The 27525-nt window shown below is 45.6% G+C and overlaps 1 protein-coding gene across 1 annotated transcript; it reads left to right on the top strand.

Annotated features, from left to right (window-relative positions):
• KLHDC4 (kelch domain containing 4) lies at positions 1 to 27525 on the top strand (the record flags this gene model as incomplete). The annotated part of the gene is made up of 11 exons (XM_009585111.1): positions 1 to 92; positions 1104 to 1182; positions 2147 to 2245; positions 5639 to 5775; positions 13106 to 13198; positions 14130 to 14289; positions 21343 to 21424; positions 23415 to 23623; positions 24968 to 25370; positions 26509 to 26625; positions 26938 to 27525. Coding segments are annotated over 11 exons (1647 nt in total), but the record flags the coding sequence as incomplete, so codon positions are not given.

The raw sequence follows: 27525 nt of genomic DNA, 5'->3' as shown, positions 1-27525 counted from the left end.
GAGGATCTTGAAGCCCTGATAGCAGAATTCCAGAATTTAGATGCTAAAAAGACCCAAGTAATTGAGTCATCCTGCCCACCCCCCTCACCCAGGTAAGAGATTTGTATGAGGCTTTGGCTATCACTTATAAAGTGGTTGATGGTGCTTTTAATGAAATTTATTTATGTAAAGTTATTTCCTGAGAGTGGAAGGCATAATATCTGGTATAGCTGATATCTGGAGTTATAAAATATCTGGTATGTTGAATCCCTGGTTAAAAAAGGGATGAAAAGCTTTTTTTTTGGTCTTAAAATCTGCTTTTTAATCATCCCATCAGCACGAAGGAGGCAAAGCAGCATTAGATTACAGGGCTTTGAGGAAAAAGAAAAGTTAAGAGGAAGATTTGGATTTGGACTAGAAAGCTGAAAGGACTTAAGAGGCAAAAGGATGTGTCGTGAGCTACAAGACACTTCATCAAGTATAGCTTGGGGTTCACATGCTTCTAGGTTCTGTATTTCTGTTTCCTGTGGCTTGTTAAGTAAATGCCTTTCTCTGTGATATCTGTTTTCCTCTCTGTGTAGTGGGACAGGTCAGTACACCACTGTTAATCTCACAGGGGTGTTACAGTGGTCAGTTAGTTCCTCCTTGAGAGTGGTAGGGATCTGTCTCCGCGTGGTGCAAAACACTTTGGTGGTATGTAGATGAGCAATGATCAGTGGTGACTGCAGAATAATGACGCAGATAAGTTGATATGAGGTAGCCCAGTTCTACCCATAGTTATGTGCCCCCATAAAACTAATTTTTGTTCTTGACACACCAGCATTAAAATTCAAGAGCTCACGTCAAAAGGCGTGTTAAATGACAGTGTAACGTGTGCTTCTAAAATAGGAGAAGATTCCAGACAGTGTCAAATTAATCTTGCTGGAAGTTTTTAAGAAGTTAATTTCTTTGAGAAGTTTTTAGCCCTGGGGTGAATATCACAGCCTAGTAATTTGGCAGATGATGGAGAGACCTTTGTGGCTAGAGGGCAGAGGTATTAACGCTGGCTGAGTTAAAATCTGCGAGCTGAGTTTTACAAGACTCTTACGCATCTACTGTTTTGGCCATCCCTCTTTGTTTTGCAGGCTGAACGGCTCTCTCTCCGCTCACCCTGAGAAAGATGAATTGATCCTTTTTGGAGGTGAATATTTCAATGGCCAAAAAGTAATGTATACTTCAATTTTTTCTTCTTTATTCTACCCTCTCCCTGCATTTTACTGTAATTTGCATGAGTCTCATTTGAAGTGAAATTCAAGGCAGCAGTCATAAAATATGTATTTGTCCCTGAATGGGAGCAAAATAGCTTTTTAATTCTGCCGTGATACTGCCTGAACAGTTGGCAGGAAGGAGACATGCTAGAACCCATTAAGGAGTCAGAGTGATTGTCTCAGCATCAATATTTCAGGGCTTCATAATTTCTCCAGACTTAATTGTAGCCATATCTGCCCCTCATTTTTGATAACTATTGAAGAATCTTTACCTTCCATCTTTCAAAACAAGATACTTCTGCAGTTTTGCTGCTGGCAAGGCATTGCCTGCCTTGAAGATGTGTATAGTAGCACATATTTGCAAGTGGGCACTCTTGTTACTGAATTTTTGCAAGTTGCAAGTGTTTATTGTGCTCCTGGAGACAAACTGGTCTTTATAACCCTAAGGAGTTGTACATATTGTAGCTTGAAAACTCAAGCCTGCCAATGATATTTGGCTGCCTTAGGATCACCCAATATGATATGCTAAACTAATTCTGCTTGCTTCACTACCTTAAGCTGTTCCTATCTCTGGAGTTGAGCAGCAGTTTGGGCAACTTCAACCTCCACATTGGTGTTAAGCTCCAACTTCTTAAGTCCTCATATCTCAAGCTATCACAGGCTTAACCAAGGGTTTGGGGAAGAACAGTCCAGTCCAGTGGATCACTCTGAAAAAGTTGCTGACTCCCAGTCTAGTGGAGGAGGCTGTTGTCCTCCTTCCCTGCCTGATGAGGCAGGTGAGCTGTTGCTTTGCAAAGCTGGTGCTGTGCTTCTTTTCCCCCAAACTCACAGATAACCCTCAGGGGTGCCTGTGCTTGGACAGACTGACCCTGTCCTATGGAGAGCTGTGGTGATGTGCGTTTTCTCTTCCTCTCTGACAGACTTACCTGTATAACGAACTGTATGTTTACAACATCCGGAAGAACAGCTGGTCTAAAGTAGAGATCCCCAACCCACCACCAAGACGATGTGCTCACCAGGTAAAGTACTGGGTGCCAGAGCAGCGGTTGGAATTGTTTTAACGCTGCACTAAAGATGGATAGGAGTTGATGATTTTTTTTTTTTTCCTCCCTGAGGGTTTCTGGTTTCTCTTCATTCTCCTTGTAATGGGCTGCCAATGGTGTCACTTCACCTCTTCTGCTGAGGGGGCCTGTCCAAGGTGCTTGTGCTCTCTGATCACTGGGTGGCCTCTGGAAATGTTAAGTGTGGAATGAAGATATGGGGTTGTATCTGTTGGGTCGGCAGGACTCAAGCAGGACTCATGGGGGAGACTCTTCTTTTGAAGATGAGCTCTCTTTGCTGCATTGTGTAGGGACCAGCTCAACCATCCATAATCCCAAGATGGCACTGAATTTTCAAAATGCTGGTTGGGGTATAATTTTGTATTTGACCAAAGTGCTATGAATGGCAGAGTTGCTGTGCATGATTATTTCCTTAATGCCCACAGGCTTACATCTATGGGCGTTACAGATACTGCCACTCAAGCAATGTGAAAGACCCATTACTGTAAGGTATCCCTGTTCGCATGTAGCAGTTGGGCTTTGCCAAGCGTCCCAACTGTACAACACAACCGCTAGCACTGACCGTGTGGTGCCTGCCTTTGGGTTGTGAGTTCCCCCCCCCCGCCCCCCGTGGGCTGTTTTTCTTTTGTCTGCAAAGGCAATAGACAAAGTTGTGTGAATTTTCTCTGGGATATCATGACACTCCCCTAGAATTCACCTCTCTGGTGCCAGTATCATTAAGGTCACTGGCTGGTTGTGATGATGAAGGATTTGGGTTTGTTTGCTTTATGTGAACATCTGCACATTAGAAACTGGACCAAAGACTTGTATTTTTTGCAGGTCTTTGGCCCTCGCCAGCTGTCTGATAGATTATCTTACCTGTCGCAGCAAGTGGCTGGGTGACTGGTACATTTCAAAAGCTGCCATACAGGATGCGAATGTTATTTTCCTACCCATGGCCAAAGCTCTTTAGAGCTTCCTGGTAAGATCCAATACCCTGGTTAGGTTCATATACCCTCGTTATGCTACGCCTAAATGCCAGTCTTGCTCTGAGCTGTGTGTCCTTTCTTGAATTGAAAGGTTCTGACTTGATTTTTGGGCTACCTTGTGGTGCTTAAAATAGAACTTGATTTCAGAGGCCAAATTCCACAAGGAGACCATAAATTCAAACACTGGTTTCCCTAGGTGAAGAGGAGGTTGCTTTGTGGGTGTGGAGTTGAGAGGTGTTTGTTCGGGTGTTGGTAGCCAGCAGGTGGCTGTCTAGCAGCTGAATCTGAGCTGAGCAGGCAGGCTGTGCATCAGGGAGCTGCAACTGGATTACAACAAAAATAAAATGAGAAAACCTATCTGAGTAGTCCTGCTTCAACAATATGTTTTCTGTCTGATAATTAATTATAGTCGCACAGGAGACAGTTCAGCCTCATTAATTGACTGGTTTGTTGTGTTCTTTGTGACTTTATTTTTAATGCATATTCTACATTAGCTCAAAGGTAAACAGAAGCGTGTCCATGGGTTTGTATGTGCATGTTTTCAGTCTTATTTTTCATCTCTGGTCTCTGACGCACAATCCTCTGTTTGAGTTACACTGGCTTCATTACATCAGTTCAACAGAGCTGAGGTGAGAATAGCTATAGATGGGTGTTGCCAGTTGTTTAAGGAAAAGGTTTGGCTATGTAACGAATTTCGAGCCAGCTCTTCAAAAGGTCACACACAAGTATGAGCAGGCTGTTGCATATACCTTCTCCTTAAGCTTTTAAGCACTAGATACCCATGAAAATCAGGCATGTATCCCCTTTGTTTAGGTAGCTTCATGTTCCCACAAATCCTGCTTGCAAACACACCCCATATTTTCTCATGTGTTTAATCGTTGCATGTATAGGCTGGTTTATGTCAGGGCATGGTCATGTGTTTGATGCTAAAAAATCTTCTTTGCTGGGAAAGATAGGCAGGTAGTGAAGCCCTTCTGAAGAAAGAGATCGTTATCCCAATGTTGATCTGTGATGGGTACATTGGAAAAAAACACGTGTGGAAGAATTTGTTTATAGTGTAAACAACCCAAGAGGTCCTGGTCAAGGAAGAAATTTGCAGTCACATAGTTTCCTTTTTGGGATTTCTTCCTTCTTCTCTAGTCCTGACGCAGATAATTTTAATGAAGTAGAGTCTTGCTCTTCTTTTCCTTGCTTTTAACTGTCAGCTTGCATCGCAACAGTGTTTTGGTGCTGCTGTGCGCAAAAAAAATTAAAAAAAACCCCTTTGATACTCTCCTTTCTGCCACTTGCCCTAATCAAAGCATTAACAGTCCCCTCTTGTCCAAATGCTGCGCATTTCCTTCTGTGTTTGGGGGTTTTTTTTCTTCAGAGGGAGCAGTAATGCTTTTCAGGTCTTGGGAAGCGTCAGGTTTGGACTTGTGCTGCAGCTTGGCTTCTTTACTATTTGTTGTTTTATAATCTACAAAAATTGCAAAGGGCGATTGTGCACTGTTAATGGCCTTTTTGCAAAGTACTTTTCCCTGAATTACTCTGCCTGACCGGTGCTGGGATGTTAGATGTGTCTTGGAGGTAGGAAGTGCCCCTGTTCCTCCCATGGCTCAGAGTTCATCAGCCCCAGTGTGCCTTCTGCAGGGTGCTATTTATATAACTGAAGGATGGGTGAAATGTTGCTGAGCCTTAGCTGTGGAGAGGTTTCCTTTTGGTGAACAGAGAGATGTGAACAGTTGTCATTAAACTAAATCCCGAGATGCTTCCCAGGGAACTTTGAATTTGTAGAACTTGGACTTTGGGGATTGTCTTGACCATGGGATTAGTCAGAGCACAGCTTTGGGTGGGCTGGACTCCCGTGCAGCTGACCCTCGAGGTGTCGTTGGGGGAAAGCAGCAGCTTTTGGCAGCAGCTTTTGAACACTTGCTCGTCTGCTGTTTGACCTGTCGAGCTCCCGGTTATGAACTCCATGTCCTTCCTTCAGGTGGGAAGCCCTAAATCTGCCTAGGTTGATCACTTTTCGCCCCACTTACAGAGTGCGGGTGCCTGTTGTCTCTGTCTGTCTCTTCTTGCACAGTAATTGAGAGGGTGGTTTAGGACTGAGCTGTGCAGAGATGGATACCTGGAACTCACGATGCTAGGAGGTGGGAAGAGCCCAGCTCCTTGGCTGACTTTCCTTCGCTATAGGGAAGGTGTGCTAAACAATGAGTAACTTGCATTTAAATTCCCCTTCCTTCAGCCTCAGAGAAGGGGAAGCCAAGCAAGGCAGCAGTGGCCACTGCCACTTGTCTGCTCTTTGGTATTTGGAGGCAGCTGCACATTTGACTGATAAAGTTCTCCTGTCTCTGGTTTCTGAACCCTTGTCTGATCCAGCTCCTCCTTCTTTTCCTGGCAGGCGGCAGTGGTGCCCACAGCCGGCGGGCAGCTGTGGGTATTTGGCGGGGAGTTTGCATCTCCCAGCGGGGAACAATTCTATCATTACAAGGATCTCTGGGTCCTGCATTTGGCTACCAAGACCTGGGAGCAGATCAAGTAAGTGATGTGTTCTGAAGTCAATGATGTTGACCTCATGAGGAACTGTGCCAGCATGATCCGAGTTTGATTCCTGGTATAGTGCTGTGATTTCTCTGCTGTCCACTTATCTCTCCCTTGAGTACAGAGGTGCCCATCCTAGAAATGGTAGAGAGGACAGCTTCCAGAAAGATGTGGAAACGAGAGATGTATTCCAGGTCTATTGAGGCCAAAGCTATTTTGTTTAATACATGATTTTTGGAGCATGGGTGTGCTTGGGTGTTACTTAACTGAAGTAAAGAGTATCATGAACAGCACTCTGTCCTCCTAACCATGGCAGGTGTAGAAGTCCAACTTCAAAACAGTACTTGTTGCTCCATCTGCCTGGACTCCTCCTGGGTGGGCTGTACAAGATCAGTACAAGGATCACGCTCAATTTTGCCGTTGCTTGACAAGACAGCTTGTATCTATCCACAGAGCCAACTCCTGATAACTGGCATTTGTTGCATCAAGATTTCTTGGGATAAACAAGCCAATAATTCAGACCCATCAAAGTGCCAAAAGCCCTGGTAGTTTTTAACAGGAGTTAAGGTGTCTAAATATCTTCTGTGGATCTGGCCTAAAGTCCTCTGCTAATGTTTCCTTCCTTAACCTTTGGCTTCTCAGTTTTGCTGTTCATGTTTATATTAGCATGAGAGAAGAGGAGGTCTAGTGGGTCATCCAGTGGACTGAGAGGCGGGTGATGTGGCTTTGGTTCTGACTTTGACATAGACTTTCTCTTGGACTTCGGGATTGTCTTGACCATGGGATTAGTCAGAGCATAGCTTTGGGTGGGCTGGAACTCCCGTGCAGCTGACCCTTTAGGTGGCATTGGGGAAAGCAGCAGCTTTTGAACACTTGCTCGTCTGGTGTTTGACCTGTCGAGCTCCCGGTTATGAACTCCATGTCCTTCCTTCAGGTGGGAAACCCTAAATCTGCCTAGGTTGATCACTTTTCACCCCACTTACCGAGTGCGGGTGCCTGTTGTCTCTGTCTGTCTCTTCTTGCACAGTAATTGAGAAGGTGATTTAGGACTGAGTTGTGCAGAGATGGATTCCCTGGCTCTGCCTTGGCATATGCCTGAGGCCACACAGTGAGTCATTGCGCCTGTCTGCCTTTTTCCCCCTCCCTGTAGAATGGGAGCACAGATATTGCCTGACAAGGGGGAAATTTGGAGGTTTAATTTTGTTAATGTTAATGTAGACTGAAGAGATTCTGGCGTGGAAGGTGCAGGGGCACATATAGGGCCAAAGGGCAAAAATCCCAAGGAGTCCAAAACAGGCTGGGTTAGAAGGACACTTCACAGCACAGGATCCCAGCAGCCGACTGCTCTGCGAGAATCCAGGGATCGTCCTTTTGAGTAGCTCTGGGAGACTGAGGGAAAACTGTTCAATTCATAAGTGGCTGGTTCCTGTCCATCAGTATGGTTCTTGGCTCCAGACCTGGCAATATTAATCTAATAACAGCTGTAATTTGTCACGTTACAGGAAGCCAGGTTCACTCTAGTGAGCCCTGCGTGTCTCTGAGAAGTCGGGGTGAGAGAAACCCTGCAAAATGATGGAGGGCTCTTTAAGAGGTGCAAGGATTAAAAGGACCTGTCACTGTGCAGGCTGATCAGCCTATTGTTAGGCAGAAGCTGACGTAATGACTGTGACTGTACCCCTCCCAGCTCCCCCAAAATAACTTCTGAATCCCTTGCTCAATCTCAGCCAAATAAAGGGGATGAACTCAAATGCGTTACGGTCCCTACCGGTTTCAAGTAAGCAGATCGGGGGGAGGAAGTGTTGCTCGCCATAGAGTCCCTGCTGAGAGAAAGGGTTGACATTTCAACCAAACTCTTGGTTGAAAAAATCCTCACCGGAGAGCAGTGTTAATACCCAGCTGCAGGGAGAGCGAGGGCGGGAGATTGTTTTTTGTGAGCCATCGGAGAACCCAGATGAGGCTTCGTTAGCTCCACCACTGATGGCGCAAATTGTTCTCTTGTGGGTTTGCAGATGCGTTGCTGTAGAGCTGATTTAGGGTTTTCCACTCCCAAATCAAATGCTGCAGTACCTGACCTGCCTGGGAAGAGGAAATGAGGTGGTTACGAGGCTCTACTCATTCTGCATCTTATCCTGTGTGGGAGAGCAGCCTTGGGGATGCTGAGTGTAACTTACACTGCAAAAGCACCTGTTCCCTCCCTGGAGCTGAGCATGAAGTTTGTGTGTGCTGCGAATTGCAGTAAGCCCTCAGCAGTCCCAGGCCCCAGGTGGACTAAAACCATGGCAAGAGATTCTGTTGTGATGCGTTGTTACAGTTAGCGAGGAGGGAGCCAGTTTGGCAAGGTGAGTTCCTAGTCCTGCCTAGGGAGCAAGTTCTAGGTACCATGCTCTTCAAGCCGCCCCGAGCTACCCTCCATCCCCAGGTGCTGGTTGTCGCATGTCACCTTGGCTGCCATGCCACAGTGGGAGGATGCATTTGGAGACATTGATACTTCGTTGTTTCTTAGTAGATAAAAGGGTAGACATTTTATAAGTGAGCATCATAAATTATATGGGTGGAAGTGCCCTGGAGAGATGATCTTTCCTCTCTCCCTGCCCCATGCAGGATCTACTCCATTTGAGCTTCCTGATGTGTTTGGGTGGACGTCTGTCTTTCAGCCTTGCTGGAATTTTGAAAACGCCTGTGCCCTGGTCCCAGTGTTTGAATAAAACAAAGTGCATCTCCTCCCATCCTTGGGCAGAGCTCCAAGAGCTGCATTTATGAGGCATCTGGCGGAGGAGGCTGGGAGGGGATGTCTTTGTTTTAATGCTAACCTGAGTGAGCGTGAAAATCAAGTTTCTGCTGCCTCTTTGCTTTTCCATATGGCATCTTGATTACAGTCTGCTTGGAAAGGGGAAGAGGAAAGGTCAGAGATGATTGTTGAGTTGTACGAGGGATTTTTTTCCTACTTCTTTTAAAACTGTGATCATAACACGTGCTGCATTTCACTTCCTTCAGCATTTTGCTTTTCTTGCCAGGGAACCCCATTGCTGCTGTCATTTTTCCACATGGGTTTCTCACATCTGTCTGAAGTCAAGCACTTGCTTATTTTGGATTGCCGTTAACCAGCTGGGTTGACTGGTGACAGTGGGGATCAGTTTGGGGGCTAGTGGTATAGGGAGACTGAACATGTTTGGGAAGACTAAATGGAGGGGGCAGATTGTGTAGGCTTTGTTGGGTCATGGTGGGACACCAGCCCTGGTACAACAAGCCTTCACATAGCAGGCCAAGCAATAATTCCATGTGTCCAATGTGGTAGCAGTGTTATCTGAATAAAAGCCTGGTGATAGACATTTGGAGTAGAGACTGGTATGGAGTAAACTCAGCTGGGTTTGGAAGATGTCATTTTAGTGCAAATAATAGAGTAACATAATTATTCATTAAGAAATGTCTGGACAAGAGAGACAAAGTTTCTGTATCTGTTCCACATGGGAAGAATCATATGTGCCCCATCTCAGGTGGGTTTGAATGTATTGGCTTATGTGGATGGAAGAGCTAAGATGACCTGCTGTGATCTGAACTTTCAGTTCTAGGAAATGTAGTTATTCCAGTCCCACAGCTTAGATTTCAGACAATTATGTTGTCCTTCCTGGCCTACAGTTCATGCTGCAGACCATCTTGGTTTTCTGAAGAGAAAACCTTGAATAACTCTTCCCTGTGAATAACTCATCCTTGTGCTGTGTCTGCAAAGGCTGCTGGGGAGGTGGATCTCCATTATCTCCTAGCACAGCACAGTGGTGCCAGTCTGCTTGGCAGTTAAAAATTGCTATATTTAGTAATATTTAGCTATATTTACTTGCATCTTGCATGCACAAAGATGGTCCAAACACAACAAATCCCAACCCATTAGAAGACTTGCCAGCAACTGACTTTGACTTATTGGAACCACCTTATGTGTGTGATGCACAAGGTTGCCTCAGTGCATGACCTGTTTGTACTCTGCCCTAGAGCTAAGCAGTATTTTAACCTAATTGCCTTATTCCTTCCTAGAGAGAACATTCTTATTCAGCTCTGTGTGGCTCAGTGCACTTCCTCAAAGAGAGACAGGGAGCATCACACTTCAGGGTTGTGCTTGGGAACTGGCAGATTCCTCCTCTGTGTAGTTCTTTGTCTTGCTTTTGAGCCTGTACAGCTCCCTTCCCTTTAACACTGGAACATTAATGATACTTCCCAGAACAGTTTTGTGAGATGATGTTATAAATATTTCAGGGTAGCGTTTCACAAGCGTATGTTTAACGCTGTTTACAGAGAGAACTGGAGCAGTCACTGCAATGCAGGATGCCTTTCAGCATAGGTTTGTTTCTGATTGACGGCTCTTCTTGCTCATGTGCTGTCTGTCACCGGAAATACCAAGTCCTGCAACACAGGGTAGAGAGGTGCATTGGTGCTTAAAGAAATGGAGGGTATTTTGGTGTACCATTGAGTAGACTTCCTCTGTCAGCCCAGAAGTGAGCCTTGTGAGCTTGTTTGGTAGATCAGGATCCAAATATACGACTGTTGGTTGACTTTGCAAAGGATTTGATTTAAGGATTTTGTGCCTTGTGGCAATTGTGTATTCAGTTGTATACTTACTAACTGAGTATACAAACACATGGGTACACTACCTGTGTGTGCCATTGAACAGAATGTTTGTTTGCATTCACAAGTGTAAGATGTAAAACTGAACACTGAAGTCCTGGGCTTCAGCCGCCTTGAGTACTGGAGGATAAAAGTGCTTTGTCCTGAAGTGCCCCTTTGATGGGATGTTCTATGCATCACCATTTATATTATTATGCAAAGGTTCTGAGATTCATCTGAGCATCCTCTGGATGAAGGAATAAATGAAAAGGTAACTCACTTATGCAGTCTGTAGCCACTGTGACTTGTAAGTCTTTAATTCTTGAATCTGGGGGCTGAATTCAGGTCTGTTACGTTACTGTAAGTCCCAGAGTAACTCCACAAGCAAAAGCAAATTCCTTATAGAGCAGTTTTGATCAGACTCATGCTGTACATGTGTAAAGCCAGTCCTTATCCAGACTTATCTTTTAATCTATTTTTAAAAAATGTCTGGAGAATTTACAGCTCCCTCCCACATGTCTGCTTTCTGGTGTCAACCCCATGAAGTAGAGTATTAATCATAAAGTCTGTGAAACCATTTCCAAAATGCTTGTTTTGGACCATGAGCAATGATACAGGTAAAAGGAGACAGTTTGCATTTGGGGAACAAGTCTTCAAGCTTGCAGCAAGTGCCTTCTGGAGTGGCAGCATGGTTATACGTTACTGCCAGTTACGTTTACTATGCCATTTGGTTTTTCCAGTGTTGTGTTTGGAGACTGGGGCCAAAGGACCTTGGCTGTATGAATAGCTCTATATAAAAATACTTTCTAAGAGCAGTTGTTGCAAGCTTAGGAGGGCGTCAAAACTTTCTTTTATAGCTGATTCCTGCAATGTGTTAACGCTAAGGCCAAGGAAGCTGAGATGATACAATACTGTGAAGGGTGAGGCCTCCTGGCACCGTGTTTCAGCATCTATTCTTGTAGCTTGTATATCTAGTCTAAAGAAAGGGGAGAACAGCCTTGTGATTGATAGCAAGTGGTGCTGGTGCCAGTGAGACTTCTCTGAATTCAGATCAGGCCCCAGACTGGATGTTTTTGTTTGTGACTTTGAGTTAATTGTACACTTGTGGGAACTTGTTTATTGAAACACACACATCAATGAATAAACTTTTTATTGTTCAGAATTGATTTTTGACTTGGAGGAAGCCTGTTTGAGAAGCAAGGCAGAAGATATTCTCTGAGAACAGGATTTTATGGTTAATGTTCATTTTTAATTCCTTCTTTCCTTCAAAAAAAAAAAAAGATTTTAAAAGGTGCCATCCTTTGGAAAAATAAAGTGGGAGCTTTGTTACAGAAGAGAAAATAATGATTTCAGATCTTGATGAAATTAATACTAGAGGTGCTATTCTGCAGGGTGATATTTAAAAATCCAGTAAATACCTAGAAAACCCTACTCTCTGTTAGAATAAAAAGTCCAAGCAATCAGTATTAATTCAGTCTTACCCAAACGCTGCTGTTCTGCTTGGAGTTTTTCATTATGACTGGTGTGAGATTGTCATTTTTGATGATGAATAAGGGCCCTCATTTTCTCTTTCCACAGAAATCTATCACCGCTCGTTACAGCTACCTGCTGCCAGTTAGAGCGTAGCAGTAGGGTTGTGGATTTAGGTTTTGCTGTTGTTTTCAGCGGTGAGCAGGTTTCTTATTTATTTAGGCCCCAATTCTGCAACCACTTAACACGTGTTAACATTGCCTATTTGAGAAGTCTTGCTGAGTTCAGTGGTGCTAACTGTGTGCACTTTGGGAGACTCCTCAGTGAGAGTGAAAATGTGATAGATTAATCCATGGGGGCAGAGAACACACAAAGCAAAACCCTGTTTTCTCTGCAGTTTGGCCTAAAGTTGCCTTTTCTTTGAGAGTTCCTGAAGTTGTTTTTGTTCTCTCTCATATGATGCTCAGTCTGTGGGTGAACATGAAGGAAGGTGCATCTTCATGGCCTCTCAGGAATGTCGTTGCCAGCTGCCTGGCTTCGCGTGAAGCTTTTGGATGTGACAGATGGGGTGTTGTTGCTTGTTCCTGGAAATGGAAGTGACACATTTAACTGAAAGGTCGGGAAGGCTTGAAAGAGCAGAACAGTGATGTGTAGCTGCTTTTTAATCTGTAAGATAATAATGATGACTTGTTTTGCTGCAATGCCTTTATTCTTGAGGAAATCTAAGTAATTTACAAAGTCTTCTCCCTAGTTTGATATTGTATCCTAACTGCAGGTAGATGAGCGAAGACAGTGCAGGTACATGATTTCCTAAGATATTGAAGGAGAGTGGATGTCAGAGCCAGTCTCTGGCTCTTACTTGGTGCTTGGAGAAAATATCTCTGTCTGGAGTGCCTTTCTTGCAGTTGCGGGAGTTAACTGCTATTCATTAAACTCTCCTGAAAAATTAGCTCCTGAGTCATAGCAGAAAAGACTTCAAGACTTTGGGTGCTGTTAGAGACTAGATGGCTTATCACTAGGAATAAAATTGTTACTGCAAAATGCCTGAGTTGCAAATACCAAGAGTTACAGGAAGAGCACGCATACTGTTCTGGGGAAAAGCATACATACATATTAAGGCAACAAAGTTCTCCATGGTTTACCATTCCAGGAGAAGACAAGCTGAACTCAACCAGCCCAGCTGCCAATGATGTCAATAAAAATGGACTGATACACTAACAGGAAAGGGAACTTTGCTGATAAGTGGAATTTCTCTGCATTTCAGGGCATCAGGAGGTCCCTCTGGACGAAGTGGGCATCGAATGGTTGCTTGCAAAAGACAGCTGATCATCTTCGGAGGTTTCCATGAGAGCGCAAGGTGGGTGACTGCAGGATGGCTGGTGGTACTGAATCCTCTGTAAAAAAGACAACAGAATTTCACCAGTAACAGAAAGCTGGGCTTTAATGGAAGGATTATCCTCAGCAGTACTGTTACTGAACTAGACTTTTACCTTAGAAAGACAAGTGATCTTGATTTAAAGTCCTCAAGTGTTTGAGAAATCATTGTACATAGCTCATCACTGAAGTAGCTACTCATCCTTGTAGCTAAAGCTCAATACATCACTTTTGGCCTCTGAATCTTGTCAAAGAGCCTTGTCTTCCTGGAAACATCTTCTCCCGTAGGCTCTCACATAGTACGTGAGGTCACAGCTACACTGTCATGGGGACTGTGAAGAGAGCTGAGCTACATATTGTCTCAGAGACAGTAAGCAGCATAACCGCAGTCCCTGGGAGCACAGTGCAAGTTGCAAAGCCCACCCTAGATTTGGCTGTGTCCTTGGGAGTCTAACCTGTGCAGAGTATTTTCCACTAGCAGTATGTAAGCTGGCTAGTAGAAAGAGAACAGGGCATATGTATATTTTTCCCACCCCCCCCAGACAGACATAGCTCTAATCTGTTTTGATCTTTTGTGTTCTGGTTTAAGTTACCTTGGACTGTGTTAACTGGAAAGAGTTGCTGAAACCTCTGTTGTAGTAAGGAATGATATAGGTAAAAAAGAACCCAGAGAGGTCTTGCTTAAAGGAGCTTTGTCAAATGCAAATTGTTGCACTGAAATAGTAACCTTTACCTGAACAAATCATCTATACATTGCTATGGCTATGGAAGGAGAAAAGCCATAAATACAAGGAGTTGAATAAGGTGTTGCACCTCTTCAGAGGTTCTTGGTGCTGTTCCTGAAGTGTTGTTTTATCCCGTCCTAAATGGTGACCATTACAGAAACCTGTGGTGTGCCAATTTGCTCTCCCTAGAGATTACATCTATTACAACGATGTGTATGCCTTCAACCTGGACTCCTTCACCTGGAGCAAGCTGGCTCCATCAGGGATTGGGCCTGCTCCAAGATCCGGGTGTCAAATGGCTACCACTCCTGAGGGCAGCATAATCATCTATGGAGGCTACTCCAAACAGGTAGGAGAGACTTTGTGGTAAGCCAGTGCAGAATAGCTGATGGAAGAACTAAGGGGCTAAAGTGAAAAGTAAAATATGACAAACTCAGGTTGCCTAAATGGTCTTGACCTATGTTGGCTGTGGAGTCCTGTGTTTAGACTGCTTGGAGAGCGCAATGGGCTTAGAGCTTGGGAGAACAAAATTGAGATCTCTATTCTGATACTTCCCTCTGCTCAGTTTTGCAAGCTTTGTTTCAAGTGCAAGATTTGGTGATCTCATCACATAAACCGCCTGCTGCTCTGACTGACGATGTTTCCGCATGTCAGGCAGCTGCCAGATGTCCAAAAACACACTGGTAATGAGTGTGCATGTTAGCCTGTGGCTATGCCACCTTGGAGTGAATGTGCAGTTGTGCCCTTGGATTGTTCGTACACAGGGTGGTTCAGGCTGCTGTGAATCAGTACTACTACCAAAGGAGGCATCTTGTCTTCTGATTGTGCTTTTCTTCATACAATTGTGGCTGATCGAGGAGCTTATCTTGGTTAAAATTAATTTTGTATTTTCCCTGCTAATCTAATCCAATATAAGGAGGTGATACCACAGAGGTAGGAATAAGCAACTGGGAGAAATGACATTTTCTGGCAACAGTGATGGTTACTGCCAACTTAAAGCATTCTCAGGTAGTACTCGTCTATTCCAGCACTTGCAGGTTAAAAGCAGCAGTTGCCAGGAGACTTGTATTTTCTTACATCAGTGAAAGGGTTAAGGGAGCAGCAGTAGTTAGCAAACTCAATAAGCCAAAGAAGACTTTTGATGAGCACCAGGCTTCCTCTGCTCTGCTTCTTGCTTTGTTAATCATGGTAATTTATACTGGATAGCCCTTTAGACCATATGTCCTCATTGACCAAGTATCCTGGTCTCCATGCTGGGCGGGAGGAAGTAAATATTTCATTGAGCAAAAGGCTCCTGCAAAAGCTTTTAATGTTGCGAATGCAGACAGAGTACCCGGATCCTGCTGCTACTGTCTCAGTGGAAAGGCATCGCTTCCAGCAGTGCATCGCTGGGGGAGGAGGACGTGTTGTTCTTCTGATGTGAATAAATGAACAAAGAAGAAAAGCAGGGAAAGGGGAGAGAAGATAGTCTGTCTATATATTTAGAAGCATTTGTGCCTCCTCACGGCCTGCGCTTAGGGCTCTATCTCATCAGATGTGCATTTGATTAAATAGCAGTAACAATACAGAGGCATTTTCTACACGAAAGGGCTTTGTCCTCTTCCTTTCTCTGTCCTGTTTCCTCACTCTTGAGGGTGGGAAGGAAGCATGAGCCTGCATGCTATGCTAGATGCGGATCTCTCATGGCTACTGAAAGCAGCCGGGTTTCAAGTGCACACTGAGCCCCATGGAAATATAAAAGTTGACGCATGTTTGCAGTTGGTTCTAGTTCACTTTACGACGGCGGGCTCTGTCGCACTGCTCTGGATTGTTCTGAGCTAATGAAAATGAAGTACAAGGGATGGGGGAATGCAAAGCTGCGCTCAGCCTTTATGCAGGGCACTGAGCAAGGATAAGAGCTGGGTACAGTTCCTCTCCAGCTTGGAGAACAGCTTCTAGATGAAAACCACCGGTCCTGTTATGAATCTACTTCCTTTGTAATACAGAGAGCTAAGTCTGCTTCTCTCTGATGTGCCATTCCTAACAGAGGCTTTGCTTGTGTATGCTGTAGCACAAGTGAACTTTCAGGCAGGAATGGTGCAGCCGAGCTACAAACTGACCAAAATACTGGATAGAATTTTCTCTGCAGCTTTCTTGAGATGCAAAGGCAACAAACCTTTAGCATGCTCCTGAAAATTTAATTCGGCAAGATTTAGCACCTCTAGGAGAAACACAACTTCATTAATGTGTGGCTATTTAACTCTCGTTGTATCTTTGCTTATAGCTGACTGTGGAGCTGAGTCTCTCTGGGTTTTCTTTGAAGTGAAGAAAGTGTGTTGGGCTTGTGTACTCCCCCAGAGTCATTGGCTGGGGGACTCTTGGGAGAAATAAGAGGTAGACAGTGGAGGAAACAATACTTAATTGGAGCTGGGCAGGCACAGGAGAAGACCTATTCCTTGTCTCCAATTAGAGAGGCAGATGCTACATTCAGGAGTGCTATGAAGACATTTTTGGGTATATGAAGACATTTTTGCATATGAAACCAGGCAAGTGTCCAAGCAAAGTGCCGTTCGCCAAGTCATGTAGAGACTTCTCTTCTAATAAGAGGCAGACCTAAGTTGCACATGTGCTGTAAAAAAGGTGCAGATTTGTGTGGAGGCCTCCTGAGGCCAGAGCTGCTACCAAGCATGTATATGGTGTGAATTGGTTTGGAGAGAAGAGGAGTAGAAATCATAATAGCTCCTCTGTTTTAGCATCAGCATGATATGGCTGTCACATTGCTGGAGGAGAGTTGTGATGTGGCAAGGCTGCTTTCCTGCGATGGACTGTTCTGATGCATTATATCCTGTGGTCCCCTTAGCCTTTATAAATCTGCTTTGAAGTACTGTACCAAAATAGCTGTGCGGTGTGGTATAATGCACATTGCCTAGGGCAAAAAGAGATGTAAGCCCAGCAGATTCATGCTTATGGGTAGAATTGTAGGCATCTTTGTACCCAGCTGGCTGTTGGGGCTCTATAAAGCCTGAGCAGCACTATCAGCTTGCAGCCAGGCATGTTCCCCTGATCGGGTGATCAATCTGCCCATCCTCAGTCTGGTCAGCAGGCGTTGTGAGCTGGAAAGGCAGAAGCAGAGAGATTTGGTCCCTGCTTTGATTCGCTGGACTTGCATGCAGAACTGATCATGGAGGGTCAGTTTTCAGTAACGCCTGTCAGTCCAGGCTGTGTTGCTGAATTCCCTTGATGTGACCTGAATAAGAAAGTCTCTTTCATGGCTGGCGAAATAGAGGCAGAAAAGATCAAGTGACTTGTCTGAGGCACTCCAGGACTTGTGGACAGAGCCAGGACAAGAACCTTGGTACCCAGACATGCCTTTGCCTGTGCCAGCCACTAGATTTTGCTGTTCAAGTGGTGAACAGCCAGGACACAAATGGTGAAAAAGGAGCTTTACAACCTTGAATGCGACTAACTTGAGATGTTGGTGCACAAATTGACAAGAGCATGCCTGGTATTTTAAAATGCATGATTCTTAGCACAATGGTGTCCCTGTGTTCATCTGTTTTATCTTCAGCCTAGAAACGATATAGGCAACTACTACGATCCCTTACAGAAGAGCATGTTGTGGATGGTGTCAGCTCTGCCTAAAATGTACCTCAAAATCCCACGAGGAGCTCAGACTTGCTCTCCTGCTGATCTTAAAGATGTCCTCGCCCGTTTCTCATGCTGGGGATGGGGCTTTCTGCAGCAGGCTGCATTTTTGGCTGTATAAAGCAATGAGACCTCTCTATTGCTAGGCAACGTGAGCGCGCTGTGCCTCACTGGCACAGCGAATGCAGCCAGGAGGTGTCGGAGGCTAACGCAGCTCTACCTTGCAGGTAGCCTACAAGCCATGGGAGGGCTGGCGTTACATGTGTGCAAGGCTTTTGGATGCCAAAGACAACTAGCGTGTGGGGTTTTTTGGGTTTTGGGGTGTTGTTTTTAGTGGCAAGCTTTGCAAAGCTGAATTGGATTCTGCTGGGAGATTGCTTGTGCCAGAGCCGAAGTGTTTGCCTGAACTGCAAGGTCTGGTGGGAGGGGTTCCCTCTGCAGTTTTGCCTGCTAAGGGCTTCTGCTAATTGGATGTATTTTGCCACTGTTGATTTCTTATAAGACATGTTTAGCAGGTTATACACGGGGAATCCTGATTCCCCTTTTTCTAAAGAACAGCTCTCCGTGCCTCAGTTTCCTTGCTCTTTGAAGGGGGATAAACAGGCATCTTGCTGTCTGTCAGTGGAGCTAGGGGTTTTATTTTAGCTAATGCCTGTGAAGCTCTTGTAACTTGCTAAGGTACCTGTATGTGCAAACAATAGACTGTGGCTATCCTAACTAGTTTTGCACTTGAAAGCAAAACACCTGGAACTTCAAGGCAAGAAGGACAGCGGGGGGAACAGGAGCCTCTTGTGACTGATGGAGCGATTTGCTTAGCACAAGCGGGTGTCCTGGGTGCAAGGGGATTGATCTCTCCAGTAGCGGTGTACTGCTCGCTGGTGAAGCGTCTGCTTTTGAGCCAGTGTGAGTTGGGGAAAACAGGCATCTCTTTGACAACAAATAACTAACTCCCACTCCACCTCATTGGGGTTTTCTCAGCCCAAGAAGCTTTGTCATGTTGCATACGCAACGTGTTTACTACAGGGAGCCGTGTGGTTTTCAGGAGAAAGATAATACAGTTATTCTACTCAGCTTGTACAATAGTGAAGCCAACTGCTCTCTCAGTGTTTGTTATTTCCCCTCCTTTTGTGTCGACAGTGCACATCTTACTGTGCTCCTGCTCATAAGAATGTGTAATCTGGCTAGCATTTAAGGACAAACTGCAGCCTACATGGGACTGGAGAGGAAATAACCACCATTTCCGTTATTGTTAGCAGACAGGCACTTCGCGGGCACTGGAGTGCACTTCAGTGCTATAAGGTGTGAAGGCTCCTGCCCATCTCTCTCTCCCCCCCCTCTCCTCTGTCCATCCATCCCTGACAGCTGTTTGCTCAGGTGAGGCTTGGAAGGGTGTTTGATTAAGGTGAGGGACAGACTAAAAAGGCTGCTGTATCTCAGCTGTCTGCAGCCTGCAGCTCGTTGGTGACTTCTGCTGCTCTAGACCTGTGTGACAGAGACAGTGAAGTGTGACATTGCCAGAGGAAGGCACTTGCTTGGCACAATGACTCACAGCCCTTTGAACTTGAGAGCTACTGCTGTAGATTTCACAATACATGCACCGCCAGGCTGTGAATTGGTGTACTCGATACTGAACAGCATCTTTCCTAGAAGGCGTTTCTTTCCCTTCCTGCCCCGAGAGCTCTCTCTCAAGGGTCTGTTCAAAGTGGGCAGCTTCCAGCCCCTCTAACCATGTTTCCAGTACTGGAGCTCCTTTAGCTATGCCTCAGAACCACTCACCAATGCAAAAACTTTTCTTGCTTGTTTTCCATGTGCTGGAGAACTGGCAGTAGCTGAAGGAGTCATCACCGTATAACCTCTTATTCAGAAAACAGGACTGTCACTGATGCTTGTTCCTACAGGCTTCCTGTCCTTGTGTGCCAGATGTTCTGTTACTCAAGGACAGTAGGTGGAATCGTGCAGTTGTTGACTTCATTGAAGTGGTTGCACAGAAGAGGATCTCTCCAGTATAGACATCCTGTCTTGAAGAGTGTGTGTCTTTCAGGCTGCTAATGGGCATGCTTAGGTACATGTGGAGAGAAAGACGACATGTGAGCCACAGCCCCAAACTAACACATTTCCCAAGACAGCTCTACAGGCAGACCCTGGTCGTTAAGTTAAGCGAAGCTTCCTTTTTGCTGCACTGCGAGCAGAGTTCTATTGTTTCCTCCAGCACTTCACTATCAGCCTTCCCCAGGGCTTCTCAGCATCATCCAAGTTACAGTGTTGTTGCACAATGCCTGAAACACGCTTTCGTCTCTTCTGCCTTTCTAGGAATTGAATACCGTTCCTACGAATTGGATGCTGGGCCATGCAGTAACAACACAGCATACCCTGCAATAACAAAACCTGTCAAGTGCAAGGCACAGGGTTGGGTACAGACGTGTAGCAAGAGCAGGATAGCACCCTGCTGTTGTGCTCTCGGGTGCTCCCAAGCCCTGCTCATCTTCCTGAGGACTGGAACCAACCCTCCCAGCTTCTGCTGCGATCCACTACCTGCATCCTGGAAGCCGTTACACAGCATAGCAATGCCATAGCCCCCAGGAGGAAGGGAATTACAAGGAAGTAGGAGCTCTGCATGAAGGATGGGTGGATAATGACATTATTAAAAGAGCTCCTACAGTGGTGTTGCATAGTGCTGCTTTCAAATGCTTCATGTTGCTATGAGCACTGGAGTACAGGGGCTTACAGTGAAAGGAGCAAGGGAAAATCACATTTAAAATGATGCATTTAGTTGCCTCAACTGAAGCTTGATCCTGCTCTTGCTGGTGTCTTGCTGTTGCCTTTAGTAGGGGTAGAAGTGGGGCTTCTGTTCTGTTTCTGTTTAGGAGAAAAAAGACTGTTGCTCAAGGCTCTGTGGGGCCCTGAATGCTAAAAATGACAGCTGCAGTCAGGCAGTGGTGCAGAGAGAGAGCTGTCACCTCTGCTTCTCTTGTAGTGGGATGGAGATGGGGGAGTGGCAGGGACTGAAAGTCTGCGTGCTAGTCACAGGTCTGTACTTAAACTTGGGCCTTGCAAATGATACAGCACAGACGCTCTGCACTTCTGCTCAACATTCAAGGGCAGAATCCCAGAGGGCCTTGCAAGCCCTGTGGAAAGTTGTCGTGTGCCACTTCGGTGGAGTGGGTATCTGCTCTCTTTTACAGCTAGAGAAGCAGAGGCACAGATGTTAAATTAGTCCCTTGAGAGCTCCTGATACTGTCTGTGGCAGCGTAATAGGCAGGATCTTGGGTCTCCCATTTCCTTGGTGCTGTCCATCCTTCCTTCCTTCCGCAAAACAATCGGTTTTAATCCCTTGTGACAATTTATTTCTCTTCTCTGGGTGCCAAAATTTCTGCTCTTAAACTGCATCCTGTAGTCTTCATACGGCCCCAAGAGTCCCAGGATCTGTGTTGCAGCCTGGAGAGCCCTGCCTGATTGTCGCAGGCAGAAGTTGGTTGTGGCTCATCGCAGGAAGTAGCCCTGGTTTGAACACTGTGGTTGTGAGCTGCCTGATGCTCCAGAGCCACAGTGTGACTACCTGTGTGGCTTCTCCTTGTCCAGTCACAGTGTTTGCGTTTTCAGCACAGGAATGTACAGATTCAGGCTGTGATTAGGCTTGTCTGTGGGGTGGTGAGTTCAGAATGGCACATACTGCCATTCTGGCATGGGTGACTTTCTAGGCCTTGAAAAGTTGGGCCTCCTATGTTTTGGGCCACTGAAACTGTTTCACTGAGCATCCCTGTCTTTCCCTTCTCTGCAGAGAATTAAGAAGGATGTTGACAAAGGCACCCTGCATACAGATATGTGCCTGCTGAAGACTGAAGGTGCAGGCAAGGAGGAAGGTAAGCTACTGCTGCAGGAGGGCCATGCTGGAAGTGATGCTGCAGGACTGTGAATGCTAATCCTCTCTTTTTCTTTGAATAACAGACCAAAAAACCGCAAGCCTAGAACAAAATTTCCCTTTTAATGAAAAGCACCATGCCCCAGTGTTTTCTTTGGGGCTAAACACAGCAGATGAGTTCATTTAAATATTTCTTCTTCCCAGAAGTGCATTTGTGTACTGTGACTCTAGCTTAAAAAGGGACTAGGGTGAAGGAAACAGCAGTTGCAGGGGGATATTGGAGGAATTACGTTCTCCTTTTTTGTTTATGTGTGCTAGAGAAGGAAGATGGGCCATCACACACGCAGGCAGAATTCCTCACTGCTGCGCTCTGCAAAGGGAAGTGGGCGCTTTTTGCTGCAGCAGACTGTACACTGCACAGCAGTTCTGTCCGTTTTACAGCCTGAAAAGATGAGGCTGTGTCTGCTTTGCTGAGCAAAGCTTTCTGGTTAGCCGAAGGCTGTAAGGAGTCATGGTTCTGAGCTCCAGGTGACTTGATTGCAGAGCTAAGGTAAATGGTAGCTCTGACACAGTGAAACACTGGGGGATTGGAGCTGGTTGAGAAGCTGGCAGAGCTCTGGAGGAAGGTTCGGGTATACTTTTTGTCAGAGAATCACTTCTGGCTCACAGCATCGTCCATGTTGACACCTCCCAGTTGGTCCTGGAATAGTCTGAGATGGAGTGGAGGGTCTCCAGGCTCCTTGCATAACTATGTGAGAAGCTCTGGCCTGCACAGGCAGCTTAAGGAAAAACTACAAGAAAAGGTATTTCAGGGATTTTTTTGGTTTGTATGTGGGAGGGAATTAAAACAACATTTTGAAATTCCTGTTCTCTGGGACATTTTTTCCGCTCTTCTGTTTCACGACAGAGAATCTTTGGGATTTCAGAATTCTCCACACTGGAAATTCCTGTTTTGACAAACTCTCTTTGGTAGTGGTGTCTCACTTACAGACTCTTACGAGAGAAGATTGGGGTGTGATCTCATTAGATTACCTAGTGCAGGGATATTATCAAGAGTGTTTTTTTTAGTTGGTTGGTTGTTTTATCTGTGAATGTCCCCAGAAATAGGAATTCCATCACTTTCCTTAGGAGAGAGCATTTTGTCCTTGGCTCAGGGAATGGGACAATCTTCTTTGAGCTGAATTTCTAAAATGTTAAAATTGTGATTGATTTCTTTAAACTGACTGTCTTAAAGTGGGATTTGGGGAGGAGGGTTGGTCACATACATTGTTTGGATTCCAGACCCTGCTTGCATTATGTCCTATTTATAGTTTATCTTATTGAAATTGTGGTTCTTTTGGAAACACAGTGTCTAGCCAGTGCATGTGCTTCTCCCAGCCTGCATTTTAGGGATTTGCTCTAAATCCAGAGTAAAAAGGATTGGAGTGAGAGCGGAGGGTTTAGAGCCACGAGCCTTTTCCCGCTGCTAAGCCTTTTTTTTGAAGTGTGGTTGGGTCTCCTTACAATGAACTGTACTTACTCTTGGGGTTAAGGCAGTGGTCCAAGTGGCAGATAAGGTACTGTAGTAGAAGGGTCCTGTGGAGAGAATTGATGTAGGGTGGGCTCCATGGGGTAACTGAGTACATTTCCTTGGTACTTGAAGGCTATATATAGTCCTTGTTTGAACTCCACCCTCCTGTAAAGGTGTATATACCTTTCAGAAGGTTCCTTGCCCCAGAAAGCACACCCTGAAAATAGCTCTCCACGTTTGCTTTTATTGAAGACACAACGGCTTTCTAAGGGTAGAAGGGATGTGCGGATTAGCTGTGTGATTGAAGTGGAAGTGCAAGTGGTTCTGATTAACATTGTTGTTGAAGGCACACTGTGCAGTCCTGAGAATGTCCAAAATGGGTCGCTGAGTTACTTGCTGGAGTACTGAAATGCCTTGGAAGATACGAAAATGACCAGGATTCTCTTTGCTGATATTTATATTTGCTTTTATCCATTACCAGACAAGTGGGCATGGAGTCGGCTCAACCCGTCTGGAGTGAAACCCACTCCCAGGTCTGGCTTTTCCGTGGCAATTGGTCCCAATAACCGCTCCCTTCTGTTTGGAGGTGTGCATGATGAAGAAGAGGAAGAGAGCATTGAAGGGGACTTCTTCAATGATATTTATTTCTATGATATCGGGAAAAACCGCTGGTTTCCTGGACAGCTAAAGGTTTCATTTTAAAAATAACACATATATATTCAGTTCATTCTCCGTGATCATCTGACACATGTCCTTTGTGCCTTTTTTGGCCTCACACAGCTATCTTGCAGTGTGGAGCAAGCCTTTATTTCTAATGACTCTGGGTGCTCCAGAAGCTGGGCGACCAGGTGTGGCTGCTGCTTTGATCTGTGACCCACTGATGGTGAAGATGGGGAGAGGCTGTAGAAATGAAGCTGGGGATGTGCAACTTTAGCAGGTTTTTGCTACCAGACCAACTGAATTCTCTAACTTTGTGCTGCCCCTCTCATTGCCTGCCACATAGCTCCTTGTGCTCTCCACGACTTGCTTCCACAGTGTGATGCAGACTGTCACCCTTCTGGGGAGAGAGGAAGCCTGTAAGCCCTGATGGTTAGGCACAAAGCGAGAGTGGTTCAGGAGGCAATCCCCCTCCTCCAAGAGTCAGGCTGCACGTGCCCCGTTGTTGTGTAATGCAAAATGAAACAAAGCAGCATGAAAACATAGTTACGGTGTTTTACTGGAGGCCGGCACCCGGTCAGATGTGGAAGTCTGACATGAGATAGTTCAGTAAAAGCTACTGTGAAAAGATCTTGTGTTGCATAGGGATCAGAAAACCTCCCTCTTTTCCGCAGTGTTGATGAGCTACTAGAAGAGATGAAATGTTAACCTTGGCTCATAAGAACTTTAGAAATGTGGCCCTCAGCTCAGATCTTTGATTTTGTTTGAACCACTCTCAAGGGGGAAGTGAGGTGTTGAACTTCCTTGTTTCCACCCCCACTGTTTCTGGCTTTGTTCTCAAAAAGGAGAAGCCAATCACATAATAACAGGCAAACATGCACTCAGATGTTCGCTTCGGCCTTCCTAGCTGACTGTTTTCCAGCCCTTTCATACAGTACTTGGAAGACCTGAAGTGCTTCCTGGTAATGCACTGTAATTTAGCACCCAGCAATTGTTTTGATTTCACAAAATGGTGGGTTATTTTCTCTTGATCCTGTCACAGACTAGTGGACTGTGCGTGTGTTTGCACGCACCTGCAAGATAGAGAGCAAAAGAGCTGTTCTCTGTCTCTTCAGCACATGCTGCCATTAACAGGGGAAGCAACTCCATGCCATGGGTTCTCTAGGTGTTTCATTGCTCCTTGTTTTATGGCTGGTAGAAGTTCATGCTGCGTGGGAGGTTGCACCTATCACTTGAGACTTACAATTGTAGTGAAAAATAATTGAATTCTCCCCCCTCCCTCCCAGCAGCATCCATAGTATTTGTATTAACTGCTGTATGTGCTATTAGGTGCACACAATTCACGTGCAGTCTCCTGTTCCTTGTTCCTGTTAACAGGGACCAAAATCGGAGAAGAGGAAGCGCAGACGTGGCAGACAAGCTGAGGCAGAGAGTGCTGGAGATGAGGAGATGGAGAAGCAACCTCCCCAAGGCCCGGTGGAAATAGTCAAAGAGGTGGTGGCAGAAGATGGGACTGTCATGACAATCAAGCAGGTAATCTCTGGACCTGCAGAAGAGGAGAGGTCTGAATCGGAGGAGGAGGAGGAGGAAGATAGAGCCTTGGGCCAGCAAGTGGAGCCATGCCCACGTTCGAATGCCATGTTGGTGGTGAAGCATGGGGTTCTCTATGTGTATGGGGGAATGTTTGAGGTGGGCGATCGCCAGTTCACCCTCAGTGACCTCTACAGCATTGATCTACACAAGATGGAAGAATGGAAGGTGCTCGTGGAGATGGATCCAAGTAAGCTCTGATGGTGGGATCTCTCTCTCTGCCTTTAGTGTAGCAACACTACACTAGGGGGGAAAAAAACCCCAAACAACTATGGAGTTTCATCAAGGGGTGGTGGTGAGCTTTTGAGTAGTGTTTTTTCGTGGGCACAGGAAAAAGCTTGGGAGTATGTGATATGCAGAGTCTTACGGTCACTGTCGCTGCAGAAACCTGTCTGGTCCAGAGCTTTGCGATCACCCTAGAGAGTGAACTCTGGTCTGTCTACTTTGAAAACCAAGATGTGTAAACAGAGCGTCTTTGTTCACTGGTGGCAAGTTCTGGCCTGGGAAGTCCTGCTGTGCTATGCTTGTCCACTCAGCAGAGGACAGGGATGTATGGTCTTGCCTGTCCTCATCGTCTCAGGACAGTGAGGGTCTTGGATACTGCAAAGCATGTGGGCATTAGTTAGGGTTATCTCTTTGTACCTTAAATGTGTAGTATGTTTGTTGGACACTCTGAATACCCTGCTGGGCTCTTCCCAAGCTGGGAAGGCTAGCTCAGGGGATGTGGCAGGCATAGAACTCAGTTCCCTGAATTCCTGGCTATATGGTCATTACATGAGAGTTCAGTAGTGTTGCAGGAAACACTACCTGAGAGACCTCAATGAAGATGGATTTGATGGATTTTCTACTCATTATTGAAAGAAACTGTGGGTCTGTCTTAGAGCAACATATCTCTTATGGTAGTGGCCTAGTGATTCAGCCCAGGTCATGTGCTAAGCACTGTAGAGAGACATTAAAAGAGGGTGCCCCTGCATGCATAGTTTGCATGTGTGTAATGGGCAAAGGCAGAAAGGAAGGAGTCTTGCTCATGATCACAGAACTGTGAAGTGCTCGGGAGGAGAGTTGACTCTTGTCAGCAATCGGTACTAACCAGCTTTTCTTCCCCAGCTGTTCTGTGCTGTTCACTTCTTCCTGACTCTATTTCATCTCTTCCCACTGCTCCCCATCAGGCCCTGTACAGTGGGTGGATCTGCAAGGGCAGTGAATACAGCAGGGCTCTTAAGGAGTACATATGTCTGACCTTGCCCTGGCATCCTCCGTGACAGTTCTGGGTGTAGGAGTGGGAAACAGCTTGTTATTTATTTCTTCTATTTTCTTTCTCATCAAAGAAGCACAAGAATGGCTGGAAGAGTCAGAATCGGATGAAGAGGATGATGATATGGAAGGTGCAGAGGGAGGGGAGGAGGAAGAGGAGAGCTCTGAAGACGAGAGTGAAGATGAGGGAGGTAATGATTAAGATGAATGTTATCTTCATACTAATATAAAGTGGGTTTTAGTACAATACCTGCTGGTTCCGCTGCCAGCCTGGAAGGCCTCACTGGCACCCAGGTGAGTTTTCCAGCAAAAGCAAAGTTTTCATAGTACACTGCTCTCAGGGTAGAGGAGAAATTTCATTGGTTACTGATAGGTTTTTAGGCTATTACATTTAAACACATGAGCTGAAGAGTAGTCTTGGCCGGGTTGACACATGGAAGAGCAGATTGCCTTCATTTGCTGTTTGTGACCTCTCTTTCTGTCTTCCTCCCATTGTGCACTAGGAGACGAGCAACACCCATCTGTTCAGCCTGATGAGAAGCATGCAGACTATCTGTCCAGGACAGAGCAGTATTGGATTAAACTAGCCCGCAGCAACATGGGCCTGGATGCCAAGGAGAAGAAGGTGGTGAAAGTGGCACATGCCATGGCAAAGACTTTCTATGAAGATTCAGTCTAGATGTTGTTGAGGCTGTTCCGTGAGTGAAGAAACGTGCTGGGAGCAGTAGTTAGCCTCACTGAACTCAGCCTGATGGGCCAGGCAGTCAGCGTGTCCAGAAGGCATCCTGGCACTCCAGCTTTTGCCTACCCTGAGTGCCTCTGGGCTGACTCAATATGCCTACTTGATTAATGCTCTGGATATGCTATTATTCCCCTGGAGGTTGTGGGGAGGGTCTTGAGGAATAGGATTGCTGTGCAAGCACTTGTTCTGCTGAGGCTGGCATGTACAATACTGTCATATTTCTGCTCAAAAGTTGTTCTGAGTCTGTCAAGACAAGCTGCACATCACAATGGTTCACTGGTCCCAAATTCACTACCCTGACTGGGGCCAGAACATGTCTCCAAGGGTTTCTACAATAAACTTAATTGGT

The sequence above is a fragment of the Fulmarus glacialis genome, unplaced genomic scaffold (genome assembly GCF_000690835.1).
Source record: "Fulmarus glacialis isolate BGI_N327 unplaced genomic scaffold, ASM69083v1 scaffold19939, whole genome shotgun sequence".
NCBI classification, from domain to species: Eukaryota; Metazoa; Chordata; class Aves; order Procellariiformes; family Procellariidae; genus Fulmarus; species Fulmarus glacialis.
This window is presented reverse-complemented; position numbering and strand designations above follow the sequence as displayed.